The following is a 19,222-nucleotide window of genomic DNA, read 5'->3' on the forward strand; positions in this document are numbered from 1 at the left end:
TCATTCCCCAAGACGTGTTCAAATCTGATTCATGATAAAATAAAAATTACAACCAATGAAATCAAAGGCGAATTAAGAGCCCCCCCCCCCCCTTGTCTGGAAAAATATGGTTGATTATTTAGAGAACCACTGGAGCATGATCGGAGTGGGTCCTCTCTTAGGCAGTCAGTGGGCCCCCACTTATGAAAATTTCTGGATTCGCCACTGGGAAATATCCCTCTAATAGACTAGCGTTTAAATCCCAGTTTTCTAATCCCAGCTAGGTGGAACCTAAAACTAACAAATTTGAAAAAAATATTTTAAATATTTCAAATGCATGTACATGTGATAATATAAATTCTCCAAATTTCACTGTATTTTCCCTTTTGATGTTTTTCAACTACAGCCAGTTTGGTGTGGGTTGATGTTTGATTGTTGTACATGTTATATATCGACATGAGATTTGTTTATATAAATAATACTTATTTCCCTAAATTCAAATAAAATAGATGTGAGAAATTAAAGGAAACCATATGCAAATATTAAAAAAATTATTTGCATTTGTTCTGTTGAGTGATAGTGGTACACATATGAAGAAATGGTGAAATCACTTATATATAGTTCTGATCAAAAGTTTCATGATAAACATGCATGGTAAATAAGTAGTAGGTTGTTTGAAGTTTGCAGCATATTCAACTTTGAACATCTTTTTCAGGTCTACAATCCATATAAAAATCTGTATATATGTGGTATAATTTCCAATGAGACAGCTTTCCAGAGGTTGAAATAACAAAGTAATTATAGGCAACCATACAGCCTTAAAAAGTGAGAAAAAAACAGTTTAGACATGTTAAGTAAGCAACAATTAAATTAAGAAAAGTAATGGCCTGATTTGCAAGGTTTTGAACTCTCCCCCAAAAAAAATAAAAGAGCAGATTGCTCTGAGGGATACGATTGCCGTTGTTTCATTGACACATGACATGTAGCTGGATAATATTATTTTCAAAACTAATTCAACTGCACATGTAAAAAAGTAACAAAATAGCCAATCCCGGATAAAAGTGTATGAACAATGTAATTAGGCCTATTGTGTTTTATTTTTGTACTATCAATTCCAAGTTTACTTTCCACAGCAGTCACTGAATCTCAGCCGTGAGAGAAGGTATTTCACTTCGTATCTTTAATCACCTATTTTCCTACGTTAATTCTAGGAGGAACCCCATTCCTAAATCTTTAAATATTTAATTTCCTTTGGGTCAGTGATCATGACTCCTTTCCGTACACATTTTTTTTTACATAAATAAAGCCGTTAGTTTTCTCGTTTGAATTGTTTTACATTGTCTTATCGGGGCCTTTTATAGCTGACTATGTGGTACGGTGACCTATAATTGTTAATGTCTGTGTCATTTTGGTCTTTTGTGGATAGTTGTCTCATTGGCAATCATACCACATCTTCTTTTTTATATTGCCTTCCTCGATTTTCGTTGCAGGCGAGACGAGAATCTAAATTTCGTAAACATTCTTTTGTAAATATTTTTGTAAAAGAGTTATGACCCCTTATATGATTAAGTTGAAAAAACTTAATAGAACATACAATTTGTTTTTTGTTCAAGCAGTCTAAATAGTACAATCACTCATTTTCCCTTTTATTAACGATAACACAGTCTTATCTGTGTCTTATCCATAGATTTCAATTATGTTTCAAAATTTGCAGACTTAAGCATAGATCTAGACCGATCTTGTACAGCTATTTTGCAATCAAAGATGGTGATATACATTTAATCTGATTTTAATATTACTACAGATAAAAAAAAAGAAAGACATTGAATGTTTATGTTTTAGTTATGTGATAAACTATATGGACAGTGTTACGCTCGTGTTTTCTGGGGGGAAATAGGACGTTGTAAATGATTTTTAGTATTTTCAGGGCCGTAACTAGGGTTCGAATTCAGAGGAGGCAGGGGTTTGGGGGCCGCCGATTGAGGCCCCTAAGAGAGAGGGGGTTGGGGGGCGTAGCCCCCGCTGATTTTTTTTTTCTCGCAGTAAAATGGCTAAAAATGACCCGTTTTCCTTCGATTTACTTACTTTACTGAAGAAACATCAGTATTGCCTGAACCTGGAAGCAAAAACAAACTGAGATTGCTGTTCGGGGTAACTAAGCCAAGGCTCCATCTTGAAGACCGTACTTTGACCTGTAATTATTAACATTAAATACATTGTGACCGCGGATTTTGTTCTCAATATGGCTAAAAACCACCCGTTTTCCTTCGATTTCCTTACTTTAAGAAACGTCAGTATTGCTGGATCCTTGAGGCAATTTTTTATACAAACAATCATTATCTGTATTTAAAGATATTTTTGTTAGAAATCAAACTGGTAAGTTAAAAAAACATTTAAAGCAAGATCATATAGAAAACAAGATATTTTTTTTGTCGAGGACTTTGAAATTTAATATTGTTGAAAGCTGAACAAACATGAAAATAACTACAACCAGGGACTTTCTAAACTAGTATATACTTAGTTCAGAAAGTCTCTGCTTCAACGAATGGTAGTGTTTAACTACTAAGGCATTGACCATAATGTTGTCGTACGATCGGCCGGGAGACGTTAAAAATGACACAACAGCTGATTCAGCCGGTAATTACGAATTTCCAATATCATTAAAGATTCACAATACAAAGGGAACTTCCTCTGCTTAATGGAGCTCCTGAATAAATGTGAATAGTTAAGTTTTATTTAAAATTGTCGAAAGCAAAGTTTCATATGTGTTCTCGTACGAATACTGAATAACAGACAGAATAAAATACTGAAACGGTTCACTTTCGGTAAAAAATCCGGAAAATGACAGATATATCACGTGTCATGATAACACTGTTAAAACTGTAAACTTGTGTTGTTTATAATATAAATTCAAGTTCTTCGTGTACATATTGTCAATATTTCATTTTATTACTTCAAAAAAAAAATTGTTGTAGAAAATTCAAGGGGGAGGCAACCTCCCCTGCCTCATAGGTAGTTACGGCCCTGATTTTGAAGACGTTACGTTTATGGACTCAGCTTTGTGCACGCCGTCTATATATTTTCACAGTTGCGAAGTGATTGTTACCCTACTACTATTTCCTTTTTATGGCAAATCGGTTTATACTGCAATTTGGATTTCTTTACATGACATGAGCACATCTGTTGCAGGAACGTTTTAATTCTCTTAACCACGGTAGGGTTCCTTGGTTTTATAAAGTGACCTTGTGTGTGTTGTTTAATTTAACTGCTTCTGCACGGTTAGTTTTCCTGTGTAGATTTTTGCACATTTTGTTATATAAAATATAATGAGATGTGGTACGATTGCCGATGAGACCAAGTTCGAATGAAGTAAATGTAAGCTATTATAGGCAACAGTGCGGTTCTTTTGTCCATGATATATGCTATGTAACACTGCTTTAATATATGGTCAAATATAATGAGAGGAGAGTCATAATGTTCTTATGTCAATGTCATATAGTTACCTAAAGGGGCACTAGCTGTCAAATTCGTGGTCACCGATTTGACTCAAATTTTCATATTTGATTTATAATAATGAAAAATATTTATCCAAACTACCAAAAGTCTAAAATAAACAGTTTACAGAGCATGGTGTAGATAATGTGTAGGTTCGTTTCGTGGGTATTTTAGTCCAGACGTCATCTAATTAACTATCGATTTGACCTCAGATGACCATATAAGAGATGTAAACATGAATAAAGATATGAATAGATTAAACCAACACGTGCAATTGGATTTTTTTAGGTCTGTTTGAGTTTATTTTATAGATTAACTAGAGGCTCTCAAGAGCCTGTATCGCTCACCTGATTCTACTTGGGTTTTTGAAATCATATAAAAAAATATAAAATTTGGCTAAAAGTGACAACACAACCTCATTTATATAAGGAAAGGAACATCTTTAATTTCATTCAAAAGTCACCCACTGGCGGCCATCTTGGATGACGGATCGGCTACAAAGTAACAACACTTGGTCAGCACCTCATAAGGAACATTCATGCCATGTTTGGTTTTATTCCATTCAGTGGTTCTCTAAAAGAAGTCATTTGTATGCATTTCCCATAGGGTCCTATGTTAAACTAAGTCCCCTGCTGGCGGCCATCTTGGATGATGGATCGGCTACAAAGTAACAACACTTGGTCAGCACTCATAAGGAACATTCATGCAATGTTTGGTTTTATTCCATTCAGTGGTTCTCTAGAAGAAGTCATTTGTATGCATTTCCCATAGGGTCCTATGTTAAACTAAGTCCCCCGCTGGCGGCCATCTTGGATAATGGATCGGCTACAAAGTAACAACACTTGGTCAGCACCCTATAAGGAACATTCATGCTATGTTTGGTTTTATTCCATTCAGTGGTTCTCTAAAAGAAGTCATTTGTATGCATTTCCCATAGGGTCCTATGTTAAACTAAGTCCCCGGCTGGCAGCCATCTTGGATGATGGATCAGCAACAAAGTAACAACACTTGGTCAGCACCTCATACGGAACATTCATGCAATGTTTGGTTTCATTCCATTCAGTGGTTCTCTAAAAGAAGTCATTTGTATGCATTTCCCATAGGGTCCTATGTTAAACTAAGTCCCCCGCTGGCGGCCATCTTGGATGATGGATCGGCTACAAAGTAAGAACACTTGGTCAGCACTCCATAAGGAACATTCATGCTATGTTTGGTTTCATTCCATTTAGTGGTTCTCTAGAAGAAGTCATTAGTATGCATTTCCCATAGGGTCCTATGTTAAACTAAGTCCCCCGCTGGCGGCCATCTTGGATGATGGATCGGCTACAAAGTAACAACACTTGGTCAGCACCCCATAAGGAACATTCATGCTATGTTTGGTTTTATTCCATTCAGTGGTTCTCTAAAAGAAGTCATTTGTATGCATTTCCCATAGGGTCCTATGTTAAACTAAGTCCCCGGCTGGCGGCCATCTTGGATGATGGATCAGCAACAAAGTAACAACACTTGGTTAGCACCTCATAAGGAACATTCATGCCATGTTTGGTTTCATTCCATTCCGTGGTTCTCTAGAAGAAGTTCAAAATGTAAATTGTTAACGACGACGACGACGGACGACGGACGACGACGACGGACGACGGACGCCAAGTGGTGAGAAAAGCTCACTTGGCCCTTCGGGCCAGGTGAGCTAAAAATAGATGTTTCTCATTGTTTTTAACCGTATAAGAATGATTTAATATGAATCGAATCAGTAATCAAATGATTTACCGTAGTTTCACTTTCATTGTTGACATTCGTTTTCTTTAAATAACCAGTACACGTACAATGCATGCGTTGTCAATCTCTATTAAAGGGTTAAATTGAAGTTCACGTGAATACGGATTTAATGAGGTCGACTAATTCACTTGCAAGTGACTGAGTAATTATCAATGTTTCTTCGCTTAATTTGACAAAATTGAACCATTTTGGCTGCTAAAAGCGAATTATTATTTCACTATTTCACTTTCATTATTGATTGATCAAAAACAAATCTTACTTTAGTTTTTTATATATCTCGTAGCTAGTGCCACTTTAATTAAAGAATGCATGATTGAATTTATGTTGAAATTATCTAATGTGAAGATTTTACTACAAGTATCACATAAACTTATCATAACCAATGATCCAACGCAATAATCAATGAACTTGTAGTCAAGGTCATATTAATGCTACCTGACAGTACACCTTACAATCATGCAATTTACCAAAATATAATCGACCTATTGCTTATAGTATTCAATAAACTGATTATACCACAAAAACCTAACATTAGCCAATGAACCCCGCAAACGAGGAAAAGGTCGTATGCAACCTGCCAGGCGGGAATATATACCTTAGAATCATGCCATACACTAAATATGGTTGAGAAACTGCTTATAGTATATACGAGGGGGGGGGGGGGGGGGGGCAAGGGGGGTCCCAATAACAGCAAAACAGCAAATTGATTTGGCTTATAACAGATAACAAGGAATTAAAATGGACAAAAACAGATAACAGTAAATGAAATATTAACATAAGTCGGGTCCTTGACAAATCCAGTATTTCTTATTACGGGTACAATCCTTTGTAATGAATTCCATTTTCTATGAACATGGTTTTCAGAATTATGTAATTATCTAGATATGTATTTGGTATATTCTTGTCCGTCCGTCATCAACATGTCGGACATTAACTCAAATATTCTTTAACCAATTTACATAAGTTTTTTGGAAATTGTTTATATCTATTGACGTGAGCTCCCTATTGTTTTTTTTTTTTTTTGTAAATTTTAGATTTTAAGTTTCTGAGTAATGGGATTTGATTCAATAAAAATGGTGTTTTTTCCAGTTTTCTGATAATACCTCAAAAATCCTTTCACAAATTTGCAAGGAATTTTGGTGAATTGTTTATATCTAATGACATGAGCTCCCTTTCAATTTTTATAAATTTTAGATTTTACGTTTCCGTGTTAAGGATTTTTATTAATTAAAAGGGGGGATTTTCTAGTTTTCGGATATTGACACAAAAACATTTTCAGCAGTTCTCATGAAACTTTGCTGAATAGTTTATGTCTATTGTTGTAAGCGCCCTTTCGATTTTTTTTTATTTCCGTTTTAATGTAATTCAGTTAAGGGGTTTATTCATTAAAAAAGATGGTATTTTCCAGTTTTCGGACAATAACTCAAAAATGTTCTCTGCAGTTCTCATGAAACTTTGATGTATTGTTTATATACATGATATATATTGACTGATTTTTATAAATATCTGATATGACATTATCGAATATTTCAAAAAGGTGACGGGCGTATCATGCACTCATGGCGTAGCTGTTTATTTGTTATGGAATACTTTTGTCAGCATTTATTTTTGTACAAATATCGAAACTCACACATGTTTGTAATTTAAATAATGTGTAATAAAATTGAGAATAGAAATGGGGAATATGTCAAAGAGACAAAAATTATATCTATTAAAAATTCAAGGGCAGTTATGGTATCAAAGTAGGTCCAATTGACATAGTTCTGGTGTTTGTTGCTATTTAAAAATGACCTAAAAGAGTTTGAATATATATATTCGCATTCTGACTTTTTTAAATGCCCATTTAATGAGGTGTGTGAATTTTTCTGAATAAGACTATGAGGCAAAGTTGTATATAGGGTAGAAAAATCAAAAGCACCAATGATAAGCATGCAATTTATCAAGTAGGACCAATTTTGACACTCCAAAAGTAATTTATTCCACTATTTTCAAAGGCCTTATTTGAACAAATTTTTATCAGGTTTTTGATTGTACCAAGTCTACTAGTAAGTAGAATACATAGTTCAATAGGGGAACTATGGCTTGAAGTCGAAATACATCTTTAATTGTAATGAGTTATGTGCAGCTTCGGAACCTATTACATGGTGGGAACTTTCATTGTACAATGTAGTTGGTTCTGCTTTGAAAAGAGCTGAGTCTATGTACCATATAATATAAAAGCTTTTACGAAGGATAATCGTAAGATATAATGGAATTGTCCTGGACCTCACTTTTGTGATGGGTATATTTTAATGGAATCCTTCTCTAAATACGGGACCAACATATTAGTAGTTGTAGACTCCAATGTCCAATGATCTTCAATTTTGGCTGTCTCAAAAATGTTAACATCCCAATTTTCAATAACAGTTAACAGCAAATACATTATCACAATAACAGATAACAAAAAAACTAAAAACCCAATAACAGCTAACAAAGAATAAGACAATAACAGCTAACAGCAAATATATTTTCAGAATAACAGATAACAAAGAATTAAAATGCCCCATAACAGCATAACAGCTAAACCCCTTGCCCCCCCCCCTCATATACGAGACAAGGACTTGAACATGAAAACTAAACCTCAATCACTGATCAAGAGACAAGGACTTGAACATGAAAACTTAATCTTGATCACTGATCACGAGACAAGGACTTGAACATGAAAACTTAACCTTGATCACTGATCACGAGACAAGGACTTGAACATGAAAACTTAACCTCGATCACTGATCACAAGACAAGGACTTGAACATGAAAACTTAACCTCGATCACTGATCACGAGACAAGGTCTTGAATATGAAAACTTAACCTTGATCACTGATCACGAGACAAGGACTTGAACATGAAAACTTAACCTTGATCACTCGTCACGAGACAATGTCTTGAACATGAAAACTTAACCTTGATCATTGATCACAAGACAAGGACTTGAACATGAAAACTTAACCTCGATCACTGATCACAAGACAAGGACTTGAACATGAAATCTTAACCTCGATCACTGATCACGAAACAAGGTCTTGAACATGAAAACTTAACCTTGATCACTGATCACGAGACAAGGATTTTAACATGAAAACTTAACCTTGATCATTGATCATGAGACAAGGTCTTGAACATGAAAAATTAACCTTGATCACTGATCACAAGACAAGGACTTGAACATGAAAACTTAACCTTGATCACTGATCATGAGACAAGCACTTGGACTTGAAAACTTAACCTTGATCACTGTCCACGAGACAAAGGACTTGATCATGAAAACTTAAGGTCGATCACTGATCATGAGACAAGGACTTGGACATGAAAACTTAACCTTGATCACTGATCACGAGACAAGGACTTGAACATGAAAACTTAACCTAGATCACTGATCAATGAAATGAGTCAGGGTCAGAGTACCCCTGTCTGACAGACATATGTAGACCATGCAAAAACCCTATATACCAAACATGGTTATATTATTACTCATGATAAGAGAGTATTTCACAGGACAAAAAAATATTTTTTCAGTAGTCACTGATCCAGAAAAATGAGGTCAAGGACAATGGATCAGATAACTGCTCTAGTCATACCTCCACTTATCTCAGGATGGAATATTTTTTGTAAAGTACAAAATTCTATTTTTTGAAATAATAAACAGATTAAGCAAATATGAATCTAAGAAAAATAAAGTATGTGGGATTATACTGGGATACCCATCCATGACACAAAATCAGTTCATGCACAGCAGATTACACAAAAACAAAAGAGCAGTGCTTTTATTGCTGTTCTTGGTAGCACTAGTGGGCCATCTCAAAGTCACAGTGGGGAAAAACACTTAACCTCTTAGAAATTATTGTCCTTAAAGATGATTTTTTACTATTGAAGATTCATTATCATTTATTGGATACTAAATTTCTGTGGATTTTGGTGAGTATATGGTAAATGTGATACTCTATTGGAATGTATGCAGACTTGGGCAAAACTACAAAATCAAATATCCACAAAAGTGCAAGTTTTCCTCAATCCGCAAAAAATAGGAATCAACAAAAAATTTTCCTTTTAATACTGCACTTAATTTCTATCAAACTTTAGGGGAATCATTTTTAGGGTGTATAGAACAAAACAAGTTTTTATTCAAGTCAGTCAAAAAATATGGCTGTTATAGCTTGAAAACTGTAATAGATTAACAAACTTGAACAAAAATGCTCAGTAAGAGCTACTTTTTATTTTCCCTTGAATTATCAAATGACTCCTCAAAGACTATTTGACTATGTTTTAAGTCTTTCATCTCAAGAACAATAGTTTAATTTTGACAAATCTTGCTTATTGTCTATCTCCAAAAACTGTAATAGATCCTTAGAAATTGTTAACAGCAAAAATGATAAGCAAGCGAAGATCTACAGAAAAACCAATATGACAGGTAAACCAGTAGAAGAATCTTGATAGGAGTTATTGTCCAGTAATTATATCAAGTTATTTCATTAAGACAACTAACAGCTATCATTGCTTTGTCCTGTTTTTGACTATACTGATTAAACGGTTTTGAAAAAGAAAGTAACATGAACATTGATAATAAATATATTATATACAAAGATCACAGTCATTTATTACAACATCTAACAATAAATTATGTCTGTTGTGAAGGAGATTTAACAGTTATCGGAGCATTGCCTTCTTCTTTATTTAATTGGTCTTCAGATGCATTAGGTGTTGGTGTGTCCCATCCTGGCATTTTCTTATCCCAGAATTGGCTAACTTTATCCTGTATACCACCAGTTTCCTCCCGCCATTCTCTCTGCCACTGTCGTAATTCCTGAACTTCAGAATCTTTTCGTACCTGTAATTATAAAATATTAACCTGTAGACATAACCTATACTAGCTACCAAAAATAAATATTAAAAGATGATGCTCCAAAGTTTGCATCAATATAGTTCAGTAATCTTTAGATTAAGTAAACAGTTTTGTTGAAGTACAACTTGAAATGGTTGTGTTTTTAGACCCCCACTATAGTTATGACTTAATCCATTTTGATGGACAATTTATTGATGTCTTTTCTTTTAAACTTAAAAAAATTAAGCATTTATAAAACAAACTGTACATAGTTAAGTATAATATCCCAATGACAGCTGTTCTAGGTTAATGTGGGGCAGATGAAAAATTCTATTACTAAAAAATTGTTCAATGTATTCAGATGAAAATACAGATCGTGAACACATTTTACACCATTGTTTAATAATGACAAAGGAAAGACTACTACACTTTTGATCATGAGGTAAGGGTAGTAAAAATGAATATTTTACATGAATTACTCCATTTTCAGTACATAACTGAAGACAACTGTCATTATCTTTTCAATACAGAATAAAACAATTTTAACATAATCTGGATTTAAACTTTATATTATACAACTACAAAGTACTAAAAACTTGAACAATTTTAAACCAATTTATTTTTCATTGAATTCTGATATTTATAAATAATCCTTATGCAACTACATTCCAAATGTTGACCAGCTAGCAAGCTTTTAAAAAAAATATATATCTGTTTTTGGAAGACTTGAGAATTGTGAGTGAACTCACAAAAGCATTATACATAGGCATGCCACCACAGAACAATTTTGATTATCTCCCCTTAAACATATTCTTCCAGAATAAAAGTATACACATTCTACAACTTTGTAAAGCTTCATCTTTTTAAATCAAGAATGACAGAAGTAGTGTAAATAAGACACATTCAGGGTGATTCTATATACAACCAAACATTTGTCTGAGGAAGTAAAAATAATAAAACAAGTGAAACTGCGAGCTACTGCTCACTGATGATACCCCCGCCGCAAGTGGATAATTTTAATAGTGTAAAAATATGCAAGTGTTCGGTAAACAGGAAGTTGGTGAGTGATGGGTCTGAAAACGCATTACACGGTATAGCTGACTTGTATAAATCCTGAAACCAAATTTAAGAAATCCTTGTATAGTAATTCCTGAGAAAAATGTGACGAAAATTTTCAACTTGGCTATCATATGTAAAATCATACAAGTGTTCGGTAAACAGGAAGTTGTCGAGTGATGAATCTGAAAACGCAACACACAGTATTGCAGACTTATATAAACCCTGAAACCAAATTTCAGAAATCCTTGTATTGTAGTTCCTGAGAAAAATGTGACGAAAAATTTTCAACTTGGCTATCAGGTGTAAAAATGATACAAGTGTTCGGTAAACAGGAAGTTGTCGAGTGATGAATCTGAAAACGCATCACACAGTATAGCTGACTTATATCAAGCCTGAAACCAAATTTCAGAAATCCTGGTAGTGTAGTTCCTGAGAAAAATGTGACGAAAAATATTAATGGGACGACCGGACTGACTGACAGACTGACGGAAGGACAGACAGAGGTAAAACAGTATACCCCCTTTTTTTCAAAGCGGGGGTATAATGAGTAACCAACAAAACAAACAAGATGGTTGAAGCCTTCTTTCTTACTATTTACATGTATTCTATTAAACATACAGAAAAAACTACATACCAGGAAACCTCTCCAGTAATTCTGTATTATTTGTGTTGCCTCATCCTCTGTCCAGATCAGGGACAATGGTAATGGTGGTCTAGGACTGAAAATACAAACATTTTACATTTTATTTCTGCCAGTGTGATAATATAATTATCTATAAATGTTTTTTTAGGATAAAAAAATTAAGCTAGAAAAAAACCCTAAAAAAACACAGCCTATCCATGAATCACCTGTCATAAATACCCAAAACATATGTGTGCTTGGTTCCTTATCCAAAAATTTATCTTTTGTTGGCATGGAATTTGCTTTTCATCAATAGATATTCATATTTAGTGGGTTTGATACCATTTTCACTAAATAACTATATAAACAAGGCTTATTAGAAAAAAATGACTTTTCTATGTAATAACATATAAAAGCATTTTATTTCAAGCTTTTGGTAAAGTCACAGAAAAAAATAAATATTATGAAAATAGCAGCCAACCATTAAAATAACGCCAACAGATAATATTGACATCCGATGTGATTTGAAATGGTATATTATACCTTAAATATCAATATTCATTGAAATCCTATTTGCCATTCTAACTAGAGGCTGTTAAGAGACTGTGTCGCTCATCTTGGTCTATGTGCATATTAAACAAAGGACACAGATGGATTCATGACAAAATTGTGTTTTGGTTATGGTGATGTGTTTGTAGATCTTTCTTTACTGAACGTTCTTGCTACTTCCAATTTTCTTTATCTATAATGAACTTAGCCCTTTAGTCAGAGAGGAAATTATTTTGTAAAAATTTACAAAAATTAAATTGTTAAAAATTGACTATAAACATGATAAAGGGCAATAACTCCTTAAGGGGTCAACTGACCATTTTGGTCATGTTGACTTATTTGTAGAATCTACTTTGCTTAATATTATTGCTCTTTAAAGTTTATCTTTATCTATAATAGTATTGAAGATAAAATCAAAAGCTGTAAAATTCCCTTAAAAATTACCAAATGGGGGGCAGCAACCCACAATTGGTTGTCCAATTCATCTGAAAAGTTCAGGGTAGATAAATATTGACTTGATAAACAATTTTACACCTTGTCAGATTTGCTCTAAATGCTTTGGTTTCAGAGTTATAAGCCAAAATCTACATTTCACCCCTATGTTCTATTTTTAGCCATAGCAGCCATCTTGGCTGGGTTACCACAAACATTTTTTTAACTAGATACCATAATAATAATTGTGGCAAAGTTTGGTTAAATTTGGCCCGGTAGTTTCAGAGGAGAAGATTTTTTTAAACGATTACAAAAATTGACAAAAAATGACTATAAAGGGCAATAACTCCTTAAGAGGTCAACTGACCATTTTGGTCATGTTGACTTATTTCTAGATCTTACTTTGCTGAACATTTTTTCTGTTTACAGTTTATCTCTATCTATAATAATATTCAAGATAATAACCAAAAACGGCAATATTTCCTTAAAATTACTTATGCATGGGCAGCAACCCAACAACCGGTTGTCCGATTCATCTGAAAATTTCAGGGCAGATAGATTTTGACCTGATAAACAATTTGACCACCTGTCAGATTTGCTCTAAATGCTTTGGTTTCAGAGTTATAAGCCAAAATCTACATTTTACCCCTATGTTCTATTTTTAGCCATAGCAGCCATCTTGGTTGGTTGGCCGGGTCACCAGACACCTTTTCAAACTAGATACCCCAATGCTGATTGTGGCCAAGTTTGGTAAAAATTGGCCCAGTAGTTTCAGAGGAGAAGATTTTTGTAAAAGTTAACGAGGACGGACGCCAAGTGATGAGAAAAGCTCACTTGGCCCTTTGGGCCAGGTGAGCTACAAATGTAGTTTTAATCACAGTTATTCTCCAATTTTTGTTATTAAGCATGGCAAAATTTATACAAACTAAGAACTTACTGATCCTTCAACCATTCCTTGACAAATGGGATTTCTTCTAATGTTACATTTTCTCTGTCTTTGTGTAAAGGATTTTTTCTACAAAATAAAATAAACAAACTAAATTACAAGAAAAGAGATATAAAAATTTACAACAAACTTAATTTTTAGTATTTTAAGGATGTCTGCTGGTCATGTTTTTGAATTCTTGTCATATTTTCGATTTTCTCAGGTTTTATCCATCCAAATGTATTAAATTTATTTTTACAAGACACCCCACTTTTGTCTTCATAAATCTGTTCAATAGATCATTTCAGATTTAGTGATCCGGCGGCATGAAATCCTTGTTATTTTTTCTTGGTTAAAAGGGTAAAAAACAATTCCAATGTTAACAAATAGTAAAGTCTGAAGAAAACCCTTTTCCCGCCATTTTCTAAATGTCTCGTATTTTGAAAACTACACACGAGACTAATGATTTTATTACTTTATTTTGTTTAAATATCAAAGTTGTTTTCATTTTAAGCAACCACATGAAATCCTTGTTATTTTAAATTAGAGCAGCAGACATCCTTAAAAGGTGCTTTCTGGTTTTTTGACCAGTCACATTCTATGTCTATTCGAAACTCTCCAGGAGCAAAATAATATAATTAAAAACCATTGGTAGCAGGGTATGTTTTCAAACAGAAACAACATAAAATGCCTTTTTCCAATGTATCAAGGGCCATAACTCTTGAACACTAAATTAAAAATTGTCAAAATCTTACTAACTTCCATTTAGTCATTTGAATCAATATATTCAAATTTGAAATGCATTGGTTGAATGGTTTATAGTAAGTGTACAGAAACTGTTAGCAGCTGCCGACTGTTCTTCATAAATTTAATAAATGAGTCTCAGAAAAATCAGATAATATGTGATTTTTCACCATTCCAATGATGGGTTTAAACCCAAATTAAATCATTTAAACTGTTACAGAGTACATTTTAAAAGAAAACTTGCATCATTGCTAACCAGTTATGTTTATGACTGCATGAAGGTCACTTGGTAGCTTACAACTAAACTTCTGCATTAAACTAAATAAAATTTGACAAAAAATTATTTGTACAAATTTCTTCCATCAAGGGAGGAATTTCACAACAAGTTTTTTAAATGCAATGTAACATTATAAAATGAAGAAGTGTGTGTGTGTGAAAATATCTATTTATCCACAAAATAATACTATATAATACCTACTTATACAATGTTTCTGTGAGATAATCTAATGCATTGAATTTTGTTCTTTTTCTCTGAAAAAATAAAAAAATGCATTGAAAATATTGTAGTAAACAACAGTTTTATTTTTTCTACAAATTAAAATGGGACACATAGTAATGTCTTTTTGTATGCAACTAATTGCTACAAAATCATGTATTTTAAATTTTCATGAGTCATAAATGAAGTATTAGAATTACAAAGGGGGTATTCATATTATATTCTAGTTTATAGATATTAAATCTAATTTTTAAAGAAAATCATATTTAAAAAAACCTCTGCAGCAAATTAACCAGGTGCACCACAGGGCACAGCTTTATACGACCGCAGAAGTCGAACCCAGAACAGTTCAGGCAATAATGGACACAACATTCAAGCTTGATACAGCTCTGAATTTGGATTGCGATCAAATTTTTGACATAATATGAGTTTCTGACACAAAACAAATGTCAAGATTTTACAAATCTATTGCGCAATATTGTGCAATTAAAGATTTCTTCTTTTAACTTTTCAAAAATTTGGAATTTGAGAAATTTGAAGAATAAAAATTTGAAATCAATTACCACCCCCTTATTTTTGCAATTAGCCCAAAACCTGACATTTCTTTATACATAATATACAAGTAGTGTAAGGGATGTAAATCCGAACATACCCAACATTGTGTGTTAAAAGTTTTAGAATTACCTCCCTTACACTGCTTTTAAATTGTCTAAATTGTCCATTGACCAAAAATTACAAGTTTTTCCCCTTTTTTGCCCCTAATTCTGAAACATTTTGAACCATAACCCCGTAAAGTATATACTTACCATCCCTTCATGGTATTGAAACTTGTGGTTCAATTTCAGATAGATTCATACACTTAAACATAAGTTATTGTTTGAAAACTACAAAAATTATTATTTTGGGCCCAACTACAAAAATTATTATTTTGGGCCCCTAATTCCTAAACTATTGGGACCATAACCCTCAAAATCAATCCCAAACTTCCTTTAATGGTATTGAACCTTCTTGTAAAAAAATATAGAGATCCATACACTTAAACACAAGTTATTGTCTGTACACTATAAAAATGCTTCTTTTTGGCCCCTTATTCCTACATACATGTATTCAGGAAAATTGACCCCAACCTGAATCCCAGCCTTCCCTGTGTTATATGGAAACTTGTGGTACAATGTCAGAGAGATCCATAAAGTTACACACAAGTAATTGTCTTGAAACTAGAAAAATGCTTGTTTTTGTCCCTTTTTGGTCATTAATTCCTAGACTGTTTGCCCAATAATCCCTTAAAATATATCCCAACCTTCTACTTATGGTATTAAACATTGTGGTACAATTTCAGAACAATTGAAATACTAATACACTACTTTTTATCCTGAAGCTAGATAAATGCTGTTTTTGGCCCCTTTGGGCCCCTAATCCCTAAACCTTGGGGACCATAACCCCCAAAACCAATCCCAAGCTTCCTTTTCTGGTTATAAACATTGATTTAAATTTTATTGATTTCTTTTTACTTTTTCAAATGTTTTTATCGGGAAACAATTCGTTTTCAGACAACGCTGACGATGACGTGATACCAATATACGACCAATTTTTTTTTAATTTTTGCGGTCGTATAAAAACTGAATCCATAAAATTGAGTAATGTTAATAGGAACACACTCACAGACTGAGATGCAAATGCATGGTATTTGGAATGGATGATGCAGTAGCTGTCACCCAATGAACTATACAAACATGTTTGTATATCTGACTACAAGCAAGACAAAAATTGTAATTATACAAATCTTAACTATTTAAATGCTAATCTTTACTCCTCTGTTAGTCTGGGTATTTTTTAAATGTATATACTGTATCAAGAAATGAATGATACTGTATCCATAATATTAATGTGTAGGCCGATAGAAGTATTACACACATGTGAATGCACACTTTTATTGTTTTTCACTGACTGATACATCAAAAAAACTAATTACTGTTAATCCATTCATTATGTATAAAAATACAAACCTCAAGACATTTTTCTTTTTTGGCTTGTCTTAGCATATCTTCTATGGCAGGTAATAACCATGGAAATATATAATGTTCTAAATATTCACGAGGACTACCTGTAATTCAACAAAAATAGATCAGGTCTAGGAGTAGTAAATTCACTCTACTTAACTTATAGAAAAACCACAAATATTTTACAAGTTACAGATTTTATTTGTCTGTTTCAAACATTCTAGTTTGATTAGAAAATTAACAGACAGCATTATTCCAACTTCAGCATGTTTTTCCTGAAATGTTTTATGATTTGGTATAATAACTGATTTTCATTAATCTGCAACTTGACAAACACAGTGTTCTCCCCAGAATTTTAATTTTCAAATAGCACGGGGTACCATGGAAATTAACAAAGCCCTTGTTTTCCAAAATCTATAGCACAATATTCATATACTTCATAATCTTTATTTTGTGTCAAACTTGTGTTGTCAGACCTCCAGATTTCTCTTCGTTATTTGTGTAAATCCACATACATACATACATGGCTAGTACATATCTATCATTTTCTGTTAGTCATAAAGCATACATAGATCCTGCTAACATGATGTTTAACCCTGCCACATTCTGTATTTATGTGCCTGTCACAAGTCAGGAGCCTGTAATTAAGTGGTTGGTGTTTGTTGATGTGTTACATATTTGTTTTTCATTTATTTTTTGTACAATAGTTAGGCAGTTAGTCTTCTAGTTTGAATTGTTTTACATTTGTGATTCCTTTTATAGCTGACTATGTGGTGTGGGATTTGCTCATTGTTGAAGGCTGTACAGTGACCTATACCGGTAGTTGTTAATTTCTGTGTCATTTAGTCTTTTGCAGAGAGAATCATACTTCATCTTCTTTTTTATATGTATAAATAAATAATACTTACACAGAAACACCATATCATTAAGTACTTACATTTATCCTTATTTGGTGCATCTGGAGGAGGAGGGGGAGGGGAAGCTGGAGGTTTTTCTGTAAAGGCAAATCCTGCACAAGCTGGATGAGAAGTAGCTGGATCTATGTCCAGAACAGGGTCAGCATCAGCCAAAACTTTTTCATGCATTTTCCCATAGAACACAGGATTGTGTTTGGATGGATCAAAATCAACATATTCTGTTCTTACTGACTGTTCATCATCATCTCGAAATGGTGGCCGTCTTGAATCAAAATCTAAATATTTCCATAAGTTAAGATTATGAATTAAGTTATAACAATATAGCCAATTGAAAATTAAAAGGACATACATTATTTGTAAATACCAATGAATTATGTGAATACATGCATATGTAAATGCATATATAGTTGGCTGATAATAAATTGTGCATCCATACCTGCCAACTGTCACTATTTGCGGGGGATTTCCCCCATGGAGGCTCCCAAATGGAAATTTTGAAACAGCAATTTTGTCCACAATTTTATACAAAACAATTAATTTTACAATGGCAAAAGGCTTGTAAAAGTATGAAGAAGCCAAAAAACAACATTAAAATATATTTGAAGGCCCCCTTGAAGGTTTTCTGGGACTGTGGCAGCCATTTTGCACGTAAAACCCCCATGGGCATTTTGAAAAGTTGGCAGGTATGTGCATCGGCTTTGCATATTCAAATAATATATATTATTTTCGTTCTGGAGACTGTAATTTCCTAGATTATTCCAGTAACATACCATAAAAATCAGTCTCGTTTGTATGAAATTTGAGTAAAATATATATTTATCAGTCAAGTATAAAATAGGAAGGAACGCAATTAATATTTCCTTGATGTACATTGTAACTTGTAAGATTTACACTACAATTAATCGCCAAAACGCAGAAGTAATCTGATGGCGTCAAATCTATAGAGAGATGGACCATTACGACAGTGTGGTCAAATACATAGGTATTTCCATTTTTATCAAAAGTGGACATAGAATAAAATAAACTATGTAAAATAAGACTAGCATAACGAATTGTTAGATAAATTTAATTTAGGATTTTCCCTTTCAACAAATTTTTTCAGTCAGTGAGATATAACAAAAACACATTTTTATATGCTTTGTACTCTATTTTTGACGTAATTTGCGTATCACCTTTGCATATTTCTGACCACAAATTTTTTTCTGGGACTTTCACGATGACAGCCATGTTGTTTACATTAATTTTCTACATATATATATAATGTAACGCCACTAAATAGTTCATAAAAAATATTGATAGATTTAAAAAAATCCTTGTCTTAGTTCCATATGATTACTCTAAATGTTTTTAATATAATACTTGTGTTTAGAAT

The 19,222-nt window shown here is 33.2% G+C and overlaps 1 protein-coding gene across 1 annotated transcript; it reads right to left on the reverse strand.

Moving 5' to 3' along the window:
• Positions 1-9,837: 9,837 nt before the first annotated feature.
• On the reverse strand, positions 9,838-19,130 carry LOC139487643 (IQ domain-containing protein K-like). Its single transcript, XM_071272591.1, has 7 exons — positions 19,023-19,130; positions 17,871-18,125; positions 16,940-17,037; positions 14,916-14,968; positions 13,706-13,783; positions 11,800-11,884; positions 9,838-10,112 (listed from the first exon to the last, which is right to left on the reverse strand). Exons 1-7 carry the CDS (start codon positions 19,075-19,077, stop codon positions 9,903-9,905), a joined length of 834 nt encoding a protein of 277 aa, XP_071128692.1. The 5' UTR covers positions 19,078-19,130; the 3' UTR covers positions 9,838-9,902.
• Positions 19,131-19,222: the final 92 nt, after the last annotated feature.

This window comes from Mytilus edulis, chromosome 9 (assembly GCF_963676685.1).
Source record: "Mytilus edulis chromosome 9, xbMytEdul2.2, whole genome shotgun sequence".
In the NCBI taxonomy this organism is placed as follows: domain Eukaryota; kingdom Metazoa; phylum Mollusca; class Bivalvia; order Mytilida; family Mytilidae; genus Mytilus; species Mytilus edulis.